The sequence below is a fragment of the Mixophyes fleayi genome, chromosome 10 (assembly GCF_038048845.1).
Source record: "Mixophyes fleayi isolate aMixFle1 chromosome 10, aMixFle1.hap1, whole genome shotgun sequence".
Lineage (NCBI taxonomy): Eukaryota > Metazoa > Chordata > Amphibia > Anura > Limnodynastidae > Mixophyes > Mixophyes fleayi.
Window position 1 is genome coordinate 93,880,298 of NC_134411.1, and position 26,007 is coordinate 93,906,304.

Consider the following 26,007-nt stretch of genomic DNA (forward strand, 5'->3'; position numbering starts at 1 on the left):
GCTGAGTGCAACTGAAAGACGTGTGATCTGTTATAACATATTAATGTGGTAGGATAACCAGGTCAGAACTAGATACATATGCAATCCTTTGCAGCATAGATGGATTGTTACAATGCAACTTGCATGTTAAATAATTGCATATATAGCTATATATTTATACACAGATAGATATATACTGATCTATGCAGTGATCTGAGTGGTACATACAATGTACTGTCTGCACTGCACTCACTGCAGTCCCTATGAAGCTGCAGGGAGAAATCATAGCCCCGCCCCCTTTTCCTGTACAGTCAGCTGACAAGTCATGTGACAGCCTAGACAAAGTCCGAGTAGCAAGATGTCTGCAGCAGAGGGGTGAGTGTCTGTGGCTGCCTGCGCTGCAGGCTTAGTACGTGGGACCTGGAGCTTTGTGTTGTGGCTGGAGTTAGCATGACTTGGTGCAAGGGGGCAGACAGCTGTGGAACTACAAGTCCCAGCATGCTCTGCCAGCTGGAGATCTATCCTGTGAGGTGGCAGCTGGAGTTGTAGTGGGGAGACAGTGATTGTCTATGTCACAGGACAGGACAGAGAGCTATAAGTAACCTCTGGGCAAGGAGCAGGGGCACTGTAAGGATGAAAAGACACACAGGGCATGCTGGAACTAGTAGTTCCACCACAGCTGAAGAGCCACAGGTTACCTTTTTTCTGTCCCATATGTAATGAGCAAACAACAATAAACTGGAAGTAAAGGAAGCTTAGAAATGCCTATTAATAATAATAATAATTAATAATATTATTATTATTATTTATTTTATTATATTATTAGTAATAAACATTTTTTGTTATATTAGTATATAATGAAATTGGAGAAATGGTTGTATTAATGGAAATACCATAACCCTTTTAATCTATTTCTAATAATATGTATCATGTTTATTCCATGTCTAGCATTATTCTTATACTGAAGTGTTTCTTTTATAGTGCTTCCTAGCTTCCATTATGTCTACAGTCATTTTTATTTGATTTAATTTATTCTGTTTCATATGTCCCAATTAACTATAGGATTGTGTGGTAATTTGTTGTAAACATTGTGCAAGGGAGCTGCAGTCGCTATGCGTTTAGATTTGATGAATTGGTAGACACAAAAACAAAAGTGAATAGAAATTGTAAGTAATAGCTTTTGTGGAACGTGCTCAACGCTCCATTAGGCATTTGGCACTTGTCCACACCGCGTTTAGCAGTCGCACCCACTGGTGCGACTTGTATGCCTTTTTATTAATAGTTAAATACATGTAACCCGGTTTAAACCATTACATTTAGAGTCACTGTACCCACTGCTAGTGTTTTGTAGTCCGCTTCAAGCCCTAGTAACAACGCGTATCAAAAGTTTGCTTGTTTCATGCATTTTTACTAGCGTTAAAAAAACAAAAGCTCAAAATGCTAACTCAGCACCAGTGGGTACAAATCACCTAAATAAACTGATGGCAGGTGCTGTTTCCAATATTCCTGAAATTACAGCCTATGAATTCACTGGAATCTGGTGACATCACTAGCCCAAAGCAGGCCTGGCCAACCTGTGGCTCTCCAGGGGGTAAATGTATCAAGCTGAGAGTTTTCCGGCGGGTTTGAAAAGGTGGAGATGTTGCCTATAGCAACCAATCAGATTCTAGCTATCATTTTAGTAGAATGTACTAAATAAATGATAGCTAGAGTCTGATTGTTTTTTTCAAACCCCTCGGAAAACTCTCAGCTTGATACATATACCCCCAGGTGTTGTGAAACTACAACTCCCAGCATGCCCTGCAAGCTATTACCTGGCTAGCTAATGGCAAACCATTCTGGGGGTTTTAGTTTCTCAACACCTGGAGAGCCACAGGTTGGCCAGGCCTGTTCTAGAGAGATGATGGGCGTAATATTGTCTCATCCCACAAAATGACTATATGAGATATGTATAGGTGACGGGTCCACAAAAAGCTGTTGTAAAAAGTTGAAATAAATCAATTTTGACAGTGTTAGTCTAAATAGCTATGTGTATATATACTATATTTTACTCTAGCAAAATTTTTCAGCATTGCAATACTATATATTGTTTATTTAATAATACATCCAATGTAGAGTCTTATGCAAATTTAAGACAGAATTGAAAAAAAAATAGTTTAACTTGCACATGGTTAAATAATAAATGCTGCAACACTGTGGATTAATAAGTAGCGTAGGTGTGTTCGCAGTGTGTAAACCTGCCTTGGGTTAAAGCTCTTGACTATGAAAATTATTTTATCACTGGAACTTTGAAATGGAAAGATGAACTTTGAAATGGGATTTCAGAAACAAGTGCTGTGTTAATGTCTTCAGCTGATAAGTTAGCCTTAGCCTTAGCTTGCCTTGTTCCCGTGATCCTAATTAAATTATTCAGCAATCTCTTTACTTCTGCTTTTTTTTGAGCTTTGCTCGTGAGATCTTAAACCATTAAAAACAATTTCTCTCCAATATGTTCTGTTATTTTTGTGGTCATTTTCTGCCCTAAGTAGCATTAATATGAATAATTATTGGTGTCAGAAATGAAAGGACGTTGTCATTGTGCTTATACATTTATTTTCTTCTACTTCGTCTTTCTATACAACCGATGCCATGTTTACTATACAGGCACAGTGAGGCATGTGCCTAGGGCGGCAGCCTACTTGGGGCAGATCTGCATTATTGCCCTGCAGCAATGATACTACCATACATTTCTATGTGTGTCCTAATGTCATTTACCTCCGTGTTGCTTAAATATTTTTTTCTGGTGCTCTTCTTTGTTTTGCATCCTGCAACCATCCCTTGCGCTAAACCTTCATTCCTGTGGGCTTTAATTTTAAGATTTTAACTCTCGCTCCTAAAGGCTGCTAAAGGTGCTTTGGCGCTGATAATCCTAAAAGAGTCATTCAAGCTAATGGGATCTATACACGGGCAATTTCTGACAAATGTTTGCTTCACTTTGCATCAATTTTAATGTTGCCTGCGGTGTTCAATATAACGCTGTTTCATCGGAGCGCTCGTTAAGTCGTACATGCCTACTTTTTGGACCTATGATCAAAGGGCAAGCGTGAGGGTGGTGAAATTTAAATTAGAACAGCCACCCACCACGTCAGAGCACAGCGGGAGCATTGCTATAATGACGTAAACCGCGTCATCAGGACGCAACAAACAAGCCCTGATCACATGATTATGATTGGCTAGATTCGGGTGGGCGGGCTATTCTCACAGGAATCTGGGAGGATTCCACGAAACGCGAGATTATCCTTGATATTTAGGGATAGTAAGCAATTAAGCCATAGTTGCCTACTCTCCCAGAATGTCCAGGAGACTCCCGAATTTCTTGGAGTCCCCTCATTACTTAAGTGGCGGGGGTGGGGCTTAGGATGTGAGTCACGCGTCATAATGGCCCGCCCCTTGCTGTGATAGGCTTTAAAAGTGTGATGCCGTTTAGGAGGTGGGGCCAAATGGCTTGAATCATGGAGCCCTCCCCCACCCCCCCACACACATCCACCTTCCCTTTGATCTCCCAGATCCAAGCTTGTCAAAGTTGGCAAGTATGATCTAGGCATTAAGTATATTTTATACTAGCGGGAAGATCAGGCCAACTATTGACTTGACAGAGTGATGGAAAGTACCAGTGTTGTAAAGTTAGTGCAAATTTAACTTCCTATAGGGAATCGGCAGCAAGTCTGTACTGCGCACAGTGGAGGTGGCCATTTTGTGGGCGGAGCCAGCGTGCACGATGGTACCACCCCTAAGGCATGATGCAGCTTGTGCTGGAGGTCCTATGTATCGGTTGTTGGGATACCCTTTGAATGCATACCTCCCAGCATTCATAAATGTGCCATGGGGACAAAATAAGCCCCACCCCTCATCCAGCCAAGACCCTTCCCCTATCCATCCAAAACGTCTACTTTGGGATGAAACACCGCCCATTTTGTGCAAACTCCGCCCCTGTTAGGGTCAGGACTGTCCCACCGGAAGAGGGAGAATTATGTGAGGGTCGATCCAGCGCTTTATAAAGAAATGATGAACATCATTGTATAATAACATTGGATCGGTCAGTAACTAACAAGGATATATGTCAGTTCGAACGGAGATATGTGTGTGCGTATATATGTGTATGACGGTCCGGGAAACTCGCGTATTTCGGGTGGCTGTCCTGGAGTCCCGATAAAGCAGAATACCGACTTCAATGATTTTGTAGTCCGCTAAATGCTACATTCACTCTGTTGGGGCATGTATCTATCACTTACACATAGAATAAAGGGTGTAGATAGATATATTGTACATCTTTATGGTTTAATCTATGCATTGAACACCTAAAATGTATTTTGCGGACTCGTCTTTCAATACAGTCACTATTTTGTCTGCGAGGATACATCACGTCGCATCTCGGCAGCAAAGAAAGTGTTACGGATGTTTTTCAATAAGTAACTAATTGAATTGCCGTGTAGAAATCAATACACGTGGAAAATGCCAATGTACACGCTTTATTGCTTGAATTGTGCTGTATGTGCATTAAGACATCTCCGCTCTTCAATAAAGATTGTGTTGTTGTTTTTCTGCCTCTTCAATGGTCTTTGGGTTCAGCTTCTCTTGTCGCCTAATTGCATCTCTGCTGACACAGAATTATTTTATTTCGTTTCCTGGTCAGTTATTTCATTCTAAAAGTAAATGTGTGCAGGGAGACAAAAATAATCTAATGATCTAGTGATTGAAATGGAAATTACTTGTTGAATGGTCATACTTTCCATACACATCTATTGGTGTGTTTTTTGCTTAAGATGGTTGTATTGATCTGTATGTGTGTAACGTGTTTATTAATAAGTCTTAATTTTATTGCAATACTGGAAGGAAAGGAAAACACACACACACCTAATCGTCAAACTATAAAATATGTCATTATAGTTACTCTTCCAGTTATAGGGCTAGATTTACTAAGCTGTGGGTTTGAAAAAGCGGGGATGTTGCCTATAGCAACCAATCAGATTCTAGCTTTCATTTATTTAGTATCTTCTACAAAATGACAGCTAGAATCTGGTTGGTTGCTATAGGCAACATCCACTCTTTTTCAAACCCGCAGCTTAGTAAATCTAGCCCATAGTCTTGTTTTGGTAAAGATTTTTATTACTGATACAGACCTGGGGATAGATTTATCAAACATTCTAAAAAGGAAAAATATTGGTGTTACCCATAGCAACCAGTGTCTAGCTATCATTTATCTTTAAGGGCGATCACTAAATAACTCTTCAGTTGATCACAGTAAAAGAAATCAACTTGATGACAGATATAATGGTCCAACAAATTAATAATATTTAACCAATCAATAAACATACATTAGAAATGGACAATACTAGGTATCTTATGTGATCTCATATGTAGTAAAATGCTGAAACATATAAAATGTAAATATAATATATATAGTGTGTGTGTATATATAATATATATATATATATATATATATATAAAGCACAATGTATCAAGTCAAGGAAATCAATTTAGAAATATGAGGAGAGGATTGCGACATTTGGATTGGAGACAGGACTGCTATTAATGTAAGCCTTGTGTTGATTCAAGTCACGAGGATCCACATCCTGGTTGCTGTTAGCTCATATATATCACTGGTTACTCATCCTGTGTTAGTCTGGAAACATGGTCATATGTTCAAGCCAGGGGGGTTTGTTAAGACCCTGTGCTCCTTTTCGTGATGTTCCCCAATATTCTGGGATAGCAGACAACTATGTCACAGAAACACAGGGGTATTTTTACTAAACTGTGGGTTTGTAAAAGTGGAGATGTTGCCTATAGCAACCAATCAGATTCTAGCTGTCACTTTTTGTAGAGTTTACTAAATAAATGATAACTAGAATCTGATTGGTTGCTATAGGCAACATCTCCACTTTTCAAACCCGCAGTTTAGTAAATATACCCCACAGTCACAGAAACAGAGACACAGACATATTCAGTGTGCAGGACAATCTTAGCTGCTCTGTTCGCTTGTTTAATAACTAATTTGGGGTCTTGAGTCAGTTGTTTCCATGGTCTACTTTCTAAAACGTTTAAAGAGCAAAGATTTCTTGTCAGATTCAAAAATGTCTCTAAACTCTTTTAAGACAGACTGATAAAATACCTCAAAGTAAGGACCTTTGGTGCCACTTGGTTAAAGCTAGATTTTTAGTGTAGTGTAGGGTAATTCTAATAAAGAGATGGGTTCTGTGGGAGAGTCTGGTTAGGCCTGGTAGAGCATTCTATAAGTGGATAGTGCAGCACGGGAGAAGTCTGTTATCCTGGAGGGAGAGGTGGTTACCAGAGTTCGCGGTGCAGGTCAGAGGTAGACATAAAGAGGGTGAGGGAAGTATTACTTTGATATGAGATCTGAGCTGTATAAAGGGGTGGAGTTGTTGAGGGATTTGTCTGTAAAGGAGTGGTTTTGAGCGGGCACCTGTGGGAGGGGCTTGATTGGCTGAAATTAGCATACTGTCCGTGCTGTTTAGCATGCTAACCAGCCATTAACCCACAGAGCCTCAAACGTGGATGGAAAGAGGGATAAAAATGGCCTAGCTCATAGACGCCTCCCTGAAGCACACTTCCTGCTTAAATATACCCTTCAAAATTGTTAGCTTTTCTTTTTTTTTAACAAATAAAATCATCTCTCTAAAGCTTATTTCATGTCGGAGTGGTTTTAAATCACAAAATGGTCTCTGCTAATGGAGAACGAAACAGACTGTGTCTATAAGTTCAGGGAGATTTGCAGCAAGAAGCCACTTTGTTATGGGAATATTTTTATTGATTCTGTGTTTTCTTTCATCATCACTGAACAATCCACCATAGCTGCCATCCTCCACAGATCACATAAATGCCAATGTAACAATCCTGGGCTAGGCAATTTATACAAAATAAAGCACGTAAATTTCTTTGGCCGTGTCAATTGCTCCTTATTTGTTAGAATCTTGGCGCAAAAGAAACATGTAATATTGGCTATGGATGCTGTAGGTAATATTGGTATATGTAGCTTATAAATATTTTTGCAAAAAGAAAATCTGGAATCCCCCATTAAAATATTACCTTTGCCCCTGATATTGAATCACAAAACGGCCTTTTCTCTGCAATTTAATTTCACATGGGCATAATTACTATGTGAAAGATAAAAAAGGGCAATCTAAGAAAAGTCGATTTGCAGAAATAGTAGTAAAATTTCCTAATCACCAAATCTATTAAAAACAGAATGACTTAAAAATCACATCATCGCAAAATCACTGAAATCACAGAAGTAGAAAACCAGGTGAATGTATGAGAACTCAGTTTAGCAATTCGATCTTGGAAATCACCAAAAATTGTTTTTTTACAGCTTTCAGATACTCGAGATTCAAAACCAGTGAATAACTTTTATACATGTACAAGCATTGAGATAAATGGCCCCACTCATTTCAATGTTGTTTCCACTGGTATACTAAAGAGCCAATTGAAATGAATAGGAAAAGCTCTACCTATAGAGTTTTCCATTATTAGCCAAATGGGCTAGTTAAGGAAAACTCTGACATTTGCACATCAATATGGTGTTGTATTCCAAACGAACCTGAATTTTTTGCCTATGTCTTTTCCATGTACCCAGAACTTACCTAACAGAGTTAACTCGATATTGAAAGCTTACTACCATTTCTTTACTGCAATTGCTCTGTGAGCTTTCAATATTCAGCATAATCACAAGGTGTTCGCAAATTAATTAACCACTCAATTAAAGTCTTCCGAATCGGCACTCCATTCACATGGGAAAAACACCAAAATGCAGGATCATTTGGAATGCTCCATAAATCTCTGCATAATGTCCAAATGCCTGACTAAACTATAACTAGCTGTTTGGGCTTATCATGGAACAATCAATAGATGGAGAATTTCTCATTTATTCCAATATACTCATTCAGTACAATGGGGCTTCTTCATGCAGTGCATGCATTAAAATTAATAGGACTTTCTATGAGATTTTGAGAGATTTATGTTCATTCTTCAAATTGCAGTATATTCTATATTATATTATTTTATATTTTTTATTTTTTTGCATTACATCCTGGATTCCGGTGTGGTCAGTATATTTTGGAACATGCGTTCTGAGATACAGACACTTCTAGTTTATTTATTGCATTTTAGAAGCTCCAGTGTTCTATATAAGTGTCATATTTGGCGTAGAAAATAGGCTCATCCCATTGGGACCAAGGATTAAACACAATCGGGACTTTAAAGATTGACATTACGGTGTCCTGTCTCATATTTGTGCATGAGGTAGGCAGCAAATTGGAAAACCCAGAAACAGGAGAAAAATCATGGATGAAAAGGTTACATGTGTATTGGCTTAATGGTAACAGAGAGAGTGACTTTTCTTACATTAATATACTTTTTTTTTTGTAAAGGAAGTTCTAATGTCACTCTCACAGTTGGAAGATATAGTTCAATTAACTCAATCTTTAAAGCTGGGTACACACTACAGAAAATTTCTTCCAATACGATATCGTTAACGATTTTACCAACGACTAACAGTTCTGATCAGCAGCCGATTCCTGTGTACACACTGTACACGTTTTACCTTCAGATCTGTGCTCTTCATCTGTCATAACCATCGGCTGAAAAGATCGTGACTCTTTAAACTCTACAGAGATCCATGGACACTGCAGGTGCCCAATGTCGTCCTATTGTTTATAGAGATTTCTAGTCCGGTTATAAAGTCAAATCAAACGATACGATGTGTTTTGGCACAATAAAACATGATCGTTGGAGCGTACACACTAATGCGATATTGGACCTAACAGACGTTTATTGTGTGATTGCCCCGATAGTCGGACGAAAAACCTGTAGTGTGTACCCAGCCTTACCCTCTGAAACTTAAGTCTATGAAGGATAATTCCACCCAAAACTGAAGTCTGTGTTTTCTTACGATGGTGTCGACATGGTCCTTTCTGTCCCCAGCGTAGAGATACTCTAGGAACCTGGCGTATATCTTCTCATTAAGGGATCGTTTACATGATCTCTCCTTGTTTTACAGTGGTGAATTTTAGGGGCCGCTCCCTACGGCGGCATGCACTGAGCGCTTATTCTCGCTTGTTGCAGGCAGTGTAAATGCTGGATTCCTGCCACACCAAGGTCGATACTCTATGAACACTGTGGATACCACCGTTAGATGACCTAAGTCTAGGTCAGAAGTTTAGATATATAGAGTGACCGGTTACAGAGCAAAATCAATTTTGGCGAGTTTTTATATTTCAATTGGTATATATTTAAGTTTAAAAAAATAGCACATAAGAGAAACTATTTTCTTTATCAAGAAACAAAGACAATACATTGGTATAGCATAGTCTTGAAACTTTATTCTTTCTTAGCTGGGACTTTAAATATCGGTGTGTCATTGTTCTGGGGCCCCGAAAGAATAAGTTACCAATTTAACCAACTGCACATCTGACAATTAGGGGCAAGCTCTGACACCCCCATTGGGTTCCTGGACTATAGGTGGCACTATGCTAAAATAAATCAGGGTAGCGAGGAAAGGTAACAAGACAATAGGACCATCATACGTTTCCTGGGTAACCACCAACACCCTACTAAAGCCCTACCAAGTAGAAGGAAGGAAATATTAGAGAGCAGAATCAGTGAGGGTTTGAGTCAGATCTAGAACTACAAGGTAAATTATCATGTTCTTTAAAAGTCAGTTTCCGACATGGACGGTCTGACTTTACACATTTCATATTTCAGTTTAATTGATGCCCATTAATGCCATACGTCGCCAGTGAGAGTACCCGGGTGTGCTGGCCGCCGTGCCTGTAGTATCCCACATGCTGCGCTGCGATTTGCTGTAATTGTTTTGTAGCTGCGCATACTGCTTTGTGTGTCTGGCTGTGTTGCTTTTGTTTCCTATTTTCTACTATTACAGATTGTGCACCTTTTATTTCAGCACATAAAACACTTTGTTTCTCTGTTACAGACCGTCGTATTGGCTCGGAAACCAAACGTTGAAGGTAGCAGCCGCTCTCTTTGCCCTGAACAGGAAACGTCTGTGTGACAGACTGAGGAATAACCGCGATGTCCCCAAAGGGTCTTTTGTGGTCTTACAAGGCGGGGAGGAGACCAATAGATACTGCACAGATACCGGCACCCTCTTCCGCCAGGTGAAATATTATGGTCGCTTCATAGATCTGTGTCTGCTGTCATCTCTTTTGTAGTATTATTATTATTATTATTATTATTAACGTCGTCATCATCATCATCTTTATGGCCTAGTTTTGGTGCTGTAGACTGAACTTTATGGTCCGCATGATGCATTTATTCCTTTACAAACCAGCATTGTACCCAAATGCATGGTTTTGACTTGTATGCATTTCTTTTGTTGAATCACATGTTTCTTGACAATATTTCCAATGTCCCCCAATTTTTATTTATTTACTTCTTCAGTAATTCCACTCTTGCATGAATGTCACCCTGCCCTACAGAGCATATATTTGTATGGGGTTTAAATATTCTTGATACTTTGTATCTACAACCAAGCAGATGGCTCCAGGTTAGACAACATGCCGTCAGGCAGCCTGTGTTTCTGTCTGAATATGTGTTGCCTAAACAGGAACTTTTTGCATTTGTTTGCTGCCCCCCAGGTCTTAAAAGGCTACATCCTTTTAAGGCAGTTGTTGTGTGGGCTTAATCCAAGTTATATATATTATGAAAAATGCACCCGATCAATTGCTAGTGAATGGATAGGTTGTGGTCTAGCTCACAAAATAGTTTCCTTGGCTTGGTATAGACGATGGCCACACTTTATAGTAGAGTTATTCTGCTAAATCGTAATGGAACCTCTGGAAAAGTCTGAATGATCAAAACGGTATCTGAGAATTGATGTTTTCTGGCTTTACCGCTCAGGAATCGTTCTTTCACTGGACGTTCGGAGTGACTGAGCCTGGCTGCTACGGAGCCATCGAGGTCGATACAGGAAAATCTATTCTCTTTGTGCTGAAACTCCCGGAAAGCTACGCTGTATGGATGGGGAAGTAAGGATTATTAACCCCTTAGTTTAATGTTTACTTTATACAGATATACTGCTGTAGAAATACTGTCCAGGGTTATAGCTAATAAGAGGAGTTCATATATGGACAACTCCCAGAACCAGCATAGACCACTGATTGTTATGTTTGTTGCTTGTTACTATTATATATTGTTTCTTCCAATGAACTGCAATACGGTGAGTTTTGAGTTCTTGCGGAAGAACCGAAATAGCTTTGTTGCGTAATTTGCTCGGTGAACAAAGTAAGGAACATTCTGCCAATAGAACTCTGATCTTATTTTTTGTTGTCCTTTTTTATTTGTCAGTTTCGGAACAACCGCCAAACCAGCGGACAGAGCCGCTGGTGTTGAGGGTCCAAGTATGTGTCCCAGAGCAGGGTAGGAGGGGAGAGTGGGCATCATTATACCCTCCCCAGGGCATAGCCTAATGCAAGGAGCGGGTATGGTGTCATTCTGGGTGGGGTATAATGACACTGTGGGCCTATGTCCAGAGCGCAGATGACCAAAAATAGGACAGAGACCAGGCAACTATGTGACTCCACTTCCATAGTTTGCTAAATGATGACCTAAATCTATATCCAGCCTACGATTTGCCGTGTACCAAACATGATTAAGCAAATGTTTTATTTACTTAGCGTGCATTCCATATAACCACTTTTTAAGACCCTCTAATATAATTCTTCAATATAAAATATTTTGGGGCAGTAAGCTACATATCGGGAAACACATTAAAAATAGAACATGTAGAAGAGAATATCGCAGTTCTCATCGTTGCGCCCTAAAATTTTAATTCCTTGTAAAATTTTGGCATGCGGCTTGCTCTATTTCTCATGCGTTAATGGGCACTACCGGTACAATGGGAGCACAGTGGTTAGTATTGCCGTCTCATATCGCTGTGGCTGTGGGCTCAATTCTGACCGGTGCCCCATCTGTCTTGAGTTTGTATGTTCTCCCCGTGTTTGCCTGGGGTTCTTTCTTGTGCTCCAGTTTCCTAGCACATCCGGAGTTATTTTTGTTTGCAGATTATATAATTAAGCTTTGTGTCTGAACATTCGACAAGAGTTCCTTGTTGCAGTTTAGTGCTGCACCCTGTCTCTGGTGGGCAGGGAACATTCTTGGAACTGTTTATTGAATGAAAAACTTACTATATAGAAACGACCTATGACCTGTTTATCATAACAACTTAAGTGATGACACCGAAACAACTTTGCTTAAACACCGGCAGGGGACGGTTCAGATAAATAGCATAGGGGACCAGCAGGTTCAGAACGATCTGCTAGCCCATAACGCTGCAAAAACAATAGGGGAATATTTAGGATTCATTACAATTGATACTATAGTGTGAAGAGGAATTAACTTTGTTTCAGGTCTATTTTCCTTTTAAGTAAAAGTTCTGATCTGCTCTAATAACACGTGTTATGAATGGGGCTGGCGGAGGCTGCCTTATAAAAGCAGGTTTGAATTTAATTTAAACTAAAACACTAAACAAAAATAGACCAGGCATAAAGAATTAAAATTCTACCTGCGCACTGTCCTCAACCCCCCACCGTGACCAGCTGTCACCGCTACGGAGATTCTAGAATGACATCAACATTCTATTTCACTTGTTACAAGTATACCGAGTTACTCTAAGGCAGTGACGGTCAGCAGGCGGCCCTCCGAGCCTTCATGGGCGGCCCCTAAATTGTTTCAGGGGGGGGGGGGGGGTCAGTCTGAATATCCTTGACACTTCCTCCAAGCAGCGGGTTTTAAAATTAGAAAAAAAAAAAAACCTCACACACGAATGTCCAAATCTGCTTATTGAGAGAGAGGGGCGGGTAGGACAATGTCGCTAGTAGAGTTCTCTATTTTTCTTAACTCATACTTGCCAACTCTCCCGGAATGTCCGGGAGACTCCCGAAATCCGTGTTGGTCTCTCGGAAAAGCAGGCAAGTCTCCCGCATCCAGCAATTCCCTGGGCAAAATAACGCGTTTTGCAGTGAATTGCGTAATTTTGGCCCCGGCGACAAAGCGTAATTTCCATCGCAGGGGTGTGGCCAAAATGACGCGATTTACCTCGCCCCACCCGCCCTCTAGTCCTGCCCCTCTCCTGGACTCCACTGCCTGAAAGTAGTCATATCTAACTTTGCCGCGTACACAAACTGAATGGCGGGTGTGTACAAACCAGTAAATTAAAATCACCTGAGCGTGATGACCAGTTTAATTATTCATAGCCTATAAGAAGAAAAATACTAATTGCCTCGCCTGTACAATCAGTTGTGCAGCGGGAGTTAATGAAACATTTTTTTCAAGGTAAAATTGGAGCAACTTGGTTGTTTGCTCTGGGATTATATTGCCCTCAGCACCTATTATTATAATACATTATACACAGACTGGTGTCCTAATCACCAACACGCATGAGAAAACAGGTGGGGAAAAAAAGTCAGACCCAATCTCGCTCTCGGCTTGTGCGCCACCTCTCCATCACGCAGCGCTCTCCCCGTTAGAGCCGTTAATTATTAATTTCTCAGGCACAGGTCCGGCAGGTAACTGCGGAACAGGCTAATTCCTGAGGAAATAAATCAACCACTAACTTGGTCATGCTTATTCAAGTTGTCTAATTAAAACCGTGCTGCCATTTACTTCTTATTAGTTTTAAATGTCAGAATGACTCAATACATTGATTGGAGATACTCAGAAAGTACAACATATTGTGCGACAGATGCTTTGCCTGGATCGGTTCACCGGCTCTTAATATTATTACCTTTAAAGTGCGTGCATTGGAAATGCGTCCTGTGTTTAACATAAAGACATGTAAATGATATTATCATCAATAGGTATTTTACTTGCCATCGACTAATGATAAAACGAGTATGATTTACGCATTTGATAAGTGGTGCTGTCAAACCGAGATTTGCAAGCCTCTAATTTCCTACACCTTAAAAACGTAAATTTATTTGGCGTTGCACAAAGAGAGCGTCGGGTCCTGCTGTCTGTAGCAGAGTTGTCCGTGCGTTTAATTTATGAAGGAACGTGATGTTACATGGTTTTGTTTCAGACCGGCTCAGCTTGAAAGGTTGATCGGGAATTATGACAAACTGCTATTTTCAGACGTCTGAGTTGTCTAAAAAGAATTATAGGGCAGCCGGGTATATTTATGAGACTTTCTGGTTCTCTAGTTAGTTACATTTGCAGATTTTAAAGCTGGGTTTATGTCTGCACCACTGTCCCCGCAAAGACGGAGCTAACCTCCACCTAAAACTGGAGTTTTGGGTGGAGGTTAATTAATATAAAAACGGAACTGTTCTTATTAAGGAGGTGCTGTTTGGAACCAAGAAACTTGGTTCGGTGAGTTTGACTTAATATATCGGCAACAGGAGAGCAGAATAAAAAGGTTTTTAGATTTTACAAAGGCTGATTTTAGTCAGATGAGAAATCATTTATGTGAGTCTCTGACAAACTGGGAATTGATAGGCGGAGAGCAGGAACAGTGGAATAAATGAACAAATTCATTATTAAATGCAACTGAGCTTTGTGCCAATTATGTTAGTGAAAGAGAGAGCCAATATGGTCCTCCAAAGAAATACTCTCAGACCTTATTAGAGGAGTGTAAAAAGCATGTAAAACTAGTAAGGAAGAGACCAAACAGAATAAAAGATTGTGAGACCTACTAAAAAGTGATGGTAACTGGATATGTTGACGGAAACTAAGTAATTGCAGACTACCGAAATATTTTTGCTCTATATTTATTCTTGATAATTCAAAGGGGGCATCTACAAGAGAGGGGGAGGGTATAGCCTACTGTACGGTAGACACAAGTATATTTAATACAGAAGAGGTGTAACGCTAAATTTAAAATAGATAAGTCATTGGGTCAAGAGGTTACGTATCATATCAAAGGGTATTAAAGAACTTATAGAAGGGCTTGCAGCCTCATTAACAAAACTTTGTAACCAGTGGCTGTTGACCGATATAACTCCAGGTGACTCCAGGAAAAGACTTTCGGCAAGAATATGGTAACCTGTCAGTCTAGCATGAATAATATGGGAATTAGTAGCTTTGAAAAGTGTGGGTGATCTTGTCAAATGAATTTCTGTTTATTCTGTGACTACATTGGTGGATCAGGGTGGATCCGTAGATAATGACTTGCTTACATTTAAAACACATCCTACAATAAATGAATTTGGCAACTTAAAATCCTTGGATATTACTCAAAGATCGTGGGATGGATGACGGTTTGGCTGAAGGACAGGAAACGAAGGAGCGCATATCCTGACGGGCGGGGTTATCTTTGAGGATTTTCAAAACCGTCAAACACTGGGAGCGATTTTCGGCTCTAACCCTCTGGATTTATCAATCAGTTTTCAGCATTTGAAAATATTTGTCCAGGGAAAATGAGTGTATTATGTTCTGTTCATAGAGCGCTGTTACATAGAGCTATGGATGGCTTAAGTCTTCTAGCGCTGAGACCCACGGCACAAGCCGGTTGGTTATTGGTAATGGGAACGGTGTCCCCCATTTCCTATACTTGGGTGTTACGGGCTTTTACACACCCGTTCTGCCTTTCCACTCATTATTTAAGATTTTAATGAGAAGACCTAATGGAGCAAGTCTCCGCTCCTGATATTATTATTATTATTTTTATTATCATCCAGCATGTATCATGTAGTAGTCATAATGTTGCTGGACAGAAGATCTGCATATATTGTGTCCTGTGTCATTGTATAGTGCACTCCTGTGACACTATATACTGCCGTGTGTTGTGTCATTATATACTGCTTGAGCCTAATCCAGGGGTGCACAGACGTCTGTGACGTAGGATTTTGTACAATCTGTGGATGTTGGTTTATGAACTTTATTTCTGTGCCTAAAGACCCAAAGGCCCAGGTCAGATTGATTTATTAGAGGTTATAGGCCCTAAGACCCCCTGGCCCCACTTTACCGAAATCTCCTGCACATTCTCTTATCCAGCAAATAGGCTGTAATCACTAGACACCTATTACCCAGGGATAAAATGTATATCCAGCCGTATATAGAAATCCAGCCTCCCCGTGTACTACATCCCACAAATTGCAGAGATTGGCTTGTTACAGAGAGCTGCGGTCTACCGGACCTCGCCCATGGTCAGCATGTCGGCAGCTTGGGCACTGCTACCCTAAAGGCTTCTGATCTACCATTACCGCGTAACCTACAATACACATTACGCGGGGGTCCGGTGGAAAGATTGGTCCCGAAAGGCAAAACCATGTTGCATTGGAGGGGGATGTCCATTTAAAATGTGACGGCAGATTTATAGTTGGGGTAGGACATGTCCTAGATCAACTTTAAATTTCAGTGTGCAAATAAAGCGAACAAGTATTTATGTGCTACATGAATAAACAGCCAGTATTTTACTTATGTGCAAAATGATAAACTCGTTTGCACCCCTAACATTGCAACATGGTTTTGTCCAGAAAACTTACTCATTTTTTTGCTTAACTTTTTTTTTTTTTGTCTAGCTCCTTTGGCAACTAGTCTAGTCTAATATCCCGAATCCAAACCATATATGCATAACCCCATGCTAACTACTCCACTATGATCAAAATCATTATTCATAATCCTACCGCAGTTTAACAAAGGAATAATGTACTTGCAGTTGACTTGCTTGAAATAAAAGAAATTATTGTTTTTGGAACACATGAGAGTAATCAACATAATTAAAAAATCCCACGCCAAGCCATGGTGATTAGAGGTCACGTGCCAGTTAGTCAACGGGCAATCGTCCGTTCTTAGTCCGTTGCAGGCTGCTGTCGAACCTCTTCTGCGCCTCACAAAATCGCTTGACGGTACGCCCTGGCACACAAATTATTTGTCAAGAACTTGTTCTGTTTTTCTCTGCTCACAGCCGTCAAATCCAAACAAGAGGTGAGAGACACAGAGCAGTCCATCTGTTTACTTGACAAATATCTGAGCATTCTGGGAATCCAGCACTTGATTGGCGCTAATTGACTTGGCTCTAATTGGCTGCTCAGTCACCTTCTTCCCCAAACCCATCCTACGATCGTGCTGTTGTATTTCATGCAGCAGATGTAACACTAGATTTGCAGCTTTTCCCCTGGGTTATAATTATGTACAGCGTTCAAACAATATTTACACTTTACATCATTTCTTCCAGGAAATCTAAATGTCAGGAACAAAAATTGCAGTGACATCTTGCTTGATATCTTCTGTTTTATCCCCAATCCACAAGACAACAATTCATATTGCTCGCAAGCTCTGAAAATACCCAGGAAGGCTCAGACAGGAATCATTGTTTTTTCTGTAACGGTCCAGGCGATGATCGGCACCTCTAGCTGGGGGACTCGGGAGGTCTGTGAGCTGTTTAGCATGCCTCACACTCATACAAAAGAAAAAACTACTAGATATATCCATGTTTAAATATATATTGTATTTCTGTAGATTCTGGTATCACTGTCTGACAAACTCAGTCATTTCTTTCTTATTTGAAAAACTAAGCTGCTTTTGTTTCCAACCTATCTACATGTGAGCTGGAAATTTCAGTCGACCTGTATCAAATGAGTTTGAAAAGATGGTAGTCTGAGCTTTTTACATTCCTTTATTTACTACAATAGAACTCGTCAATCAGTCGGGACTACTGTCGTTTGTTGTGCGTTTTTTTTGTTTGTGAAACAATATTGTTGCACTATGCAAAAGAACCATTGAGGCTATAGAGAAAGTGATTGTTTCAGTTTAAAAACTGTTTTTCATTCACAAGGTTGGAGAAAATGGATAACAAGGCTTGCAAATTGTATCTGTTGGGGATATGAGTTATATAAACGTCAATGGACATGTCATCCATGTAACCCAAAATACACTAATATTACATAGATGAACATTTTTATTATTTCATATATATATACAGTAATCTTCAGTACTCTTATCTTAATGACATTGTTTAATCATCATCATCTATTTATATAGCACCACTAATTCCGCAGTGCTGTACAAAGAACTCAATCGCATCAGTCCCTGCCCCATTGGAGCTTACAGTTTAAATTCCCTAATATACACACACACAGAGAGACTAAGGTCAATTTAATAGCAGCCAATCAACCTACTAGTATGTTTTTGGAGTGTGGGAGGAAACCGGAGCACCCGGAGGAAACCCACTCAAACACGGGGAGAACATACAAACTCCTCACAGATAAGGCCATGGTCGGAATCAAACTAATGACCCCAGCTCTGTGAGGCAGAAGTGCTAACCACTGAGCCACCGTGCTGCCCTCCGTGCTGTTGTTTAATTACAAATACATTATCTTGCTTATAATTGGTGGTTAATGACAGCACATAAACCACTGAATACCCTTCGAAATATTGCAACTCTGAATTTCTCACATTATCTATTTAGGTTGTAAGCTCTTGAGGACAATTCCTTCATACCTCGTGTTTTGGTCCTTTACATTTACGACTCTCATGTTTTTAAACACTTTGGGGGGTATTCAATTGTTTCTTTTAACGCGCTAAAACAAAAAAAAACGAGCGCTCGAAAAAAACTTCATATTATACGGTAATTTTGCGCGCGTAAACAGTTAATACGGTACTTACTCGCTGCCAGCGGGCTGAATTTAAGCTCGCTGCTCAGGGAGCTGCGAGATGAAATTTAGCGAGTAATTATCGTATTAACGGTAATATTTTTAGAGCGCTCGTTTTTTTTTTGTTTTAGCGCGTTAAAAGAAAATTGAATACCCCCCTTTGGGGCATATTCAATTGTCGCGGCGTTAAAACTACTACCGTTAGGTAGTAGTTAGCGGGATTTCAGCTCGCGGCTCAGGGAGCTGCGAGCTGAAATCCAGCGAGAAAACTATTGTAATAACGTTTTTGCAGCGCACTATTAACGTAATAGCAGTAATAGTGCGTGGAGCAAGAGATTTTCTGCGTTTCCGCCGACAATTGAATATGCCCCTTTAAATTATTGATTTGTTTACATGTAAAAACAAAAAGGTTGCAGTATAACTATATACTTTGTATTAACAAAACACAGTAGTTTGTCAAAAGCAGGTTACAAAATGGACCAACTGCAAGTGTGTTTTACATAGAGACAAGTGTAGTGAGTCAGTCCACATAATATGCTCCTGTAAACTAACCTTTAGTGTATCCATCATTCTGTTTTGTGTCTTATTATTTTGTTCTTTCTGGTAGGACAGTGTGTACCTCTGTGACACTAGATTTATACCGTATTATACTTATCTATTTAGTATTGGTTACATTATTACATCTGCTGTATGACACATTACTGTGTCCTCTAAGTCACATTAGAGTTCTGCACATAAAAGCATTTTGGCGGTAGTCACTTAGTTATATGGAGTCAGAAATCCTATCCTAACTTGATGCCGCGTTGGCATTTAAAACACCTATAAAGGAATTTCAAGATATTGGATATATAAACACAGGTCTGTATTGAGAAAACACTGATCTCAAGCTGAATGGGCAGAACAAAGGTATGGGGGGGGGTATTCAGTTGTGCGCAATGTGCTTCTGATTTTCGGGTACTTGGTACCCTATCATTGGAGATTTTCTTCCGCACTTTTATGGAGTCTTTGGAGAAACTTGTATTGTTACTTCACTGCAGAATTCTCCCCTTAGGGTCTCGGAGCTACGAGCAAATCCAGCTGCAGGATACAAATGTGCCTCTGGCAAACCATGTTGGGATGCAAGAGGTACAATTGCAAATTTTTGTTTGCATGCAGCGAAAATACGGTCTGCATGTATTACACAAATACTTGGAAGCTTTATATTACCACCGCAAATTAGCATTGAACCAGGACGCACCTTCTCTGAATTCTAAATCTGTTTGCACATTATAAATTTGCCCCTGCAACATAACATCGTTTTGCCAAGGTGCACAATTGCATCCTCTAGCTGGGTTTATTTATAACTTGTGGCCGGGAGATGCGGGGGGGCAAACATACATTTGTACACTATTACAGAAGACAGAGCACATTGTGTGATCGATGAAATTTCCTGCACCATCCGCTATAATTAGAAACAGTCAACTTTCTCACTGCCACCTATGCAGGACACAGTCCCCAAAAATAACGTCTGTTCAAGTCTATGTTTTGCAATTTAAATTTTTTTACTTTTTATCATTGTGAGACACCTGCTATGTTGGTTGATTCTCTTAATTTCCAAATAAAATACAGCGGTTCCATCTTCGTTTAGGATGTTTCTCCTCTAATACTGATATCCTTGTAATACCTCCTGTTATGCTGAGAGACCAATGTCTCTCGCTAGACCGGTCAGGAATCGCTGACGTCCATTATTGATTGTCATGTGTTGTGCTCTGATAAAGCCACTAATCATTTCTTCTTCTTCTCTCCTGTTGACCAGAATTCACCAACCGGAGCACTATAAGAAGAAGTACGCCGTCGATGACGTCCGGTACACAACTGATGTAAGTAATGCGTTTCGTGTTATCTTGTCACTTTCTTTGTACAGATCCTGTTGACTAATGAGATCTCAATATCCAATTACAGCACACACTGTGTTATCCACATATAGGAAACTTCTTTAAAGTATCTGCCCAATGCAAGTGTTCCGTTGTCATGGAAACAGCCAAACTCCGTCTGTCCCCTAGATACATAGATTCTCATGGTGTCACCTGCTCACTTTACACAGTGCGGAACCACCGATAGATCTCTAAACATTTTTTGCCATATCGAGTGACGAATAAACCTTTTGCATTTTCTGGTTAAGTTGATTATTAGCGTGGCTTTACTGGGTGACCTCTCATCACAGGCCAGTTAGTGTACCCTTGATGGGTAATTAGATTGCAAGCTCCGCAGGGGACTGAAGTGAGCAGGGACTGATATGAATTAATAAACATTCTCAGATTGCACTGAGAAATTCTTAGGAGTGTTTAAACTCTAACAAGAACGCTGTCCTCTCGTGCACATATTTAATAGTATATAATATTACATTGTGATTCCAGTAGATAACCCGCTTTAGTGGCACTTTCGCTCACTGTGGTTCTTACGGTCAGCGATCGCTGTGAATAAAAGCGCTGCTTTTTTTTTTTTTTTTTTTTTCTTTTCTTTTGCAACAATGTCAATCAATAATAGCTGCATCAATAAGCATGTTTGTTGTTAATGGCGAATAGTTATATTGCTGTAACATTGCCTTTGTATTGATGTAATAGACTTTGCTGCCTGTGTACTTGTATAATTTATTTTGTCTCTTGCACATTGCTTTGCTGGTGATTCCGGGACCGCATTCCTGGCTTGTAGAAATTCTAGAGCAGTAAATATATATCAGGCCAGTGTCACAGATATGGCGCCATCAATGTGTTTTTTTTTGTGACTATCAGTCTTTCTACAAACATGTACAGCTGAGGTAATCAACCAACTACAGTGTGGTAGGTTATTATTACAATTTTTTATTATTTTTTTCTAAGGGGCACAAAAAGATGAATCCAGACTATCTGGAAAATGAATCTCTCAATGTTCACTGCTCTGGGCGTGGCATGATGGGCGATTTGTGGCATCACAGCTCCTCTCCACCCACCTAACAGGCGGTTAAGCACCCCCTAAGGGTGATTTTTCTGCCCTCTGTCTGAACCTCACATATCAAGGCCATATTTACACCTTCATACATGCACATAGGGGTAGATTTATGAAAGATTCTAAAATAGAATACTGGAGATGTTGCCCATAGCAACCAATCAGATTGTAGCTCTCATTTACCTGGTACATTCTAGAACATGATAGCTAGATTCTGATTGGTTGCTATGGGCAATACCTCCACTTTATTTTTCTTTTTAGCACGTTTTTTTTTTCTTCTCCCACATAGTCTCTGTGCAGGGTAAGGGACATCCATCTATTGATCCTCATGCTAAACGCAGAACCGCTTTTCATATGTTTTTGATTCATGCCAATGCATGTATATCAGGCAGCTTGTGGTTCAGTGGTAGCGTTCCTGTAACGTGGCTGGCACTGAGGAAAAAAATACATATTTAACATATTTCATAGGAATTTGTGGATGTTATAACCTGGGGTGTATTACGCGCCCCTGGTTTGTGTTGTCACTTACCAGCAGCTATGGACTGATTGTCAGCGTGACGTCTGTTCAGTGTGTGGTTACAGGAATAATACTTGGCATGTTTTATGCATCGTTTAACATTTACCCTTCTTTCCATCAGATTGCCGTTGTCTTGAGTGCCAAGACCCCGTCCCTCCTCCTCACACTGGTAAGCTGATATTGCTGATCTCCCTGTAATAAACCCCTGTGATCTGGTTCTATTAGCGGGTTCAAAGGTTCCATCTTCTTATCGTAAATGTGCCACGTCATGAAAGACTCTGTCCTCTGATAAACTCTCCCTTGTAGCCTTTATGCAAAGATTATGTGCAGAGCATTCTCTTACATCGCTTGGTAATTGATAAAATTGATGTGTGGTAATGCATATATAGGCAGGGGTACTGAGCGAGGGGGTGGCAGGTACAAAGTACCGGAGCCACGCCTGTGTAGTGGGAGGGGCCACCATCTTGATGTGGCCCGCCCCTTTTGGCGGCTATGTAAGGGACCCCAAGAAGTTGCTGTTCTATGGTCCAAAATTTCACTTGGACCTGTGTATAAATAAACATTTTGCTATTCTATTATAATTTTTATTAGTATTAATATTATTTATTATTATTGTTAAATGATTAAATTAAAATCATGTTGTCGATATATATTATACTACGTCTTTATCTTTCTTATCTGACCTTGCTAAATGTGGAACGATATGAGTAATATTCCAAGTAACACAACAATTTGCCTTTGTTGGTGATTTGTAAGTCGTACTGTTAGTGGGCACATTTGGATGCCTAAAATTATTACATATGCTCCTATAGAACTCCATTATATATTGTTGCTTAGCTGACGTTTTTACCCGCAGTAAAGAACCCCTTCAAAGTTGCTGTGGGTGGTGGTCCGATTTTATTTGGCTGATTTTTGAGTTTTTTTTTCAAGGGGCTCATTTTCTCGCGGGAAAAAAATAGCTAAATTAGTGGATCCTCCCTTGCTGATGGATCTAGTATTTTTTTTTTACGTGAATCATGGTAAAGTTTTATACTAGCTTGTGTACGGGTGGGAAGGGGGCCATCTTCGGCAGTAAAATACTTATGCCCGCCCCTAGTTGGAAGATGTTTCCTGCTGTTTGATGATAAATCATTGCAGAACATAAGAAGCACAAGATAGTCTGAAATTAGGAACCTGGAGAGCTGGTCCTTTGACCCGTAACCTTCCCCCTCTCGCCGTATAGGAACCCCCCACTATTGCAACTAAAAAATAAGTGGAAAAAGCAGGAGCAGACCGTAAATGGATTAGGTTGGCAGGCATGCAGTGTCCCAAATGAGTTATTCTAAAAGTAGTGTATTAAAAGTACATTCTTTGACTTGTATGGGGAAAACATGGCTGCTGTCTGTAGAATGTCATGTTCATCCAAGGAAATGTTCTAACACGTTTCACGCTAATTTGACCATTAGATGGCAGTGTTTTATTGCTGCCCCTGGAGGATATCTAAAGTGGACTTGTCACTGACACAGATGAGGACAAGGCTGGACAAATAGCCTGTCCATTCACTAGAAACCAGCGAGATCACTGAGGCCTTGTGTGGCTGTAGGCATTTTGTGGGCAGGTCTGTTTTCTTTTTACCTCAGGAGAACATGGCCGCTCTATAGGTCGGAGTATTCTGCTTAATTGGGAACTGGGTCTGCAGCCATTTGTGACTGGGATATCCCAGTAATGTTTACCTAAATTCACATGAACAGGCAAATTTGTATTCATAAACTTTCATGCATTTGATAATGCACAGTCTATATTGCCCAAAATCTGGAATTAAAGGGAGACTCCTCTTATGAACTAGTAATAAACTCTCAGGGCCTGGTTCATCAATGTACACATACTGAGTGCAATGTGCGTTTGTTTCTGAACGTACGTAATTCTGGTCTGCGGAGGCCCAAATTGAACAAGGATTGGATGTGAATTTGCGTGCGCTGATGAATACGGGTCTAGGTCTGCTCTACTACCATACTTGCCAACTCTCCCTGAATGTCAGGGAGACTCCCTGAAATAGGGGTGATCTCCCTCACTTCCTGAAGAGTCTGGCATTCTCCCTGATGCCGAGCCAGTACCAGACGTGGTTGGCTTTGCCATCTGTGGCATGATGACACCGTTCAGAAATTGTGTACTATGTCCATGTATTGATGTCTATGGAGGTGGCCATTTTCATGGAGACCAAGATTTAATCAAAGTCTGACAGGTAAGACAACATGACTTCAGTAATGGAGACAGAAATGTAAAAGACACTTCAGTCTCTAGAGATTCATTAGCTGCTTTTCTTTAGCGCATAGTTGCCTACTCTCCCGGAATGTCCAGGAGACTCTCGCATTTCTGGGAGAGCTCCCGGGAGAGCAGGGCAATCTCCTGGTTCTCGCCCCCGCAATAGATAAGTGGTAGGGGGCGGGTCTTAATGAAGCAAATATTGTGCCGTATTAGCCCTGCCCATTGGTGTAATTGGCCAAATTGTCTGCCGTTTAGGGGGCGGACCCAAAATGATGTCAAGCCCCTCCCCCGCACGCCCACCTCCACCAGGATCTCCCTGAAGCCAACAAGGAAAAGTTGGCAAGTATATCTACTACACAGGATGCAGGATACGCCCAATGCCTATGTGGAATTAAACAAATATAGAATTAATGTCACCTGTTAATAATGTTAATGACAAAACATTAAAAAGTAAAAATATATTTTGCTTTTCATTTTTTTTTTTCTCCCCATGAAGTACATATATTAGGATTTTGATAATGTCTGCTGTACATTTTTACAGTTGCTGCTGATTTCAAACACATGTTATACCATGTATACACAGCCATCATCACTAGTAATCGGCACTTAGACTAGACCGCGGATGCTGAAGCAAGTGATACCTGAGAGATGCCCAAAGCTTGGATAAGATGCTGCTGCTTAGCACGCCATTACTGTACATTGACTACGGCCAAACGCCCCTTCCATGCCCTGTCCCCTCCCTGAAATCGTAGGCTGCAGTAAGCGTCCTTTGTGCTTGAAGATGAATTGAACGTGTCTGCGTTCTGTATGCAGAGTCATTTTTGCGGCTTTTACGCACAAAATCGCTGTTTACGTTCCTTGACGAATCTGACCCTCAGGGGTATATTTACTAAACTGCGGGTTTGAAAAAGCGGAGATGTTGCCTATAACAACCAATCAGATTCTAGCTGTCATTTTGTAGAATGTACTAAATAAATAACTAGAATCTGATTGGTTGTTATAGGCAACATCTCCAGGTTTTCAAGCCCGCAGTTTAGTAAATATACCCCTCAGTCATTTATTTGACCCAATCTGTCCCAATAGATGTGAGATGTCACCGTTAAAGTCCCCGTTACCCTCTTGCATTTTTTTTCATGAGGCGAGTTCTCCTCCTGATATTGGGCTGAGGTCGGAGAGAGAGAGATTTTTACTTTCAGTCAGATGACATCTGAGGTGAATGTGACTCTTTAATGCACCTAGTTAAAGCAGTTCTGCTGGCGATGTCCTGATGAAATGACTGCCAGCGATGCTAGAATGGGTTGCTAGGCTTTGCCCCGTGCTGTCAGAGCTTTTAATGAAAGCGGCTCCCTCACCGAGACGGGGAGGGGAAAATGTTTCAGCTGCTGCTTTCTCCCGGGCGAGTATTGGGATCAGTAATTACTCTCTGCAATTCATTTCAGATGTTGCTCGGGTTTTAATTGTGCACAAAAGGAAAACTCCGTGTGAACTAAGTGTTTTTCCATTTTTAGATGGGGGAAGTGAGTGAGGCACACGTCCGTAGCGACCGCTCATATCCTAACTTTTATTTTTCTGCCAGAGTTTAGAAAACGCAAGTAAACTTTGCTACGATATTTTTGCACTATGCAGAATACTTGGAGAGTTTTAGATTCCGTGGGTTGTCGGTAGCATCAAGTACATTCTTCATAGTTTATTCTGTACAGG

General features: G+C 40.4%; 1 protein-coding gene across 1 annotated transcript in view; it reads left to right on the plus strand.

The window, feature by feature from the left end:
- Nucleotides 1-275: 275 nt before the first annotated feature.
- The window catches only part of PEPD (peptidase D), a 118,928-nt gene continuing 93,196 nt past the window's right edge, over nt 276-26,007 (plus strand). Inside the window, exons 1-5 of the mRNA XM_075189180.1 lie at nt 276-354; nt 9,965-10,148; nt 10,891-11,018; nt 20,377-20,440; nt 22,184-22,231. Of these exons, the coding sequence (XP_075045281.1) occupies nt 338-354; nt 9,965-10,148; nt 10,891-11,018; nt 20,377-20,440; nt 22,184-22,231 (441 nt within the window). The 5' untranslated portion in view covers nt 276-337. The remainder of the gene's footprint in view (nt 355-9,964; nt 10,149-10,890; nt 11,019-20,376; nt 20,441-22,183; nt 22,232-26,007) is intronic.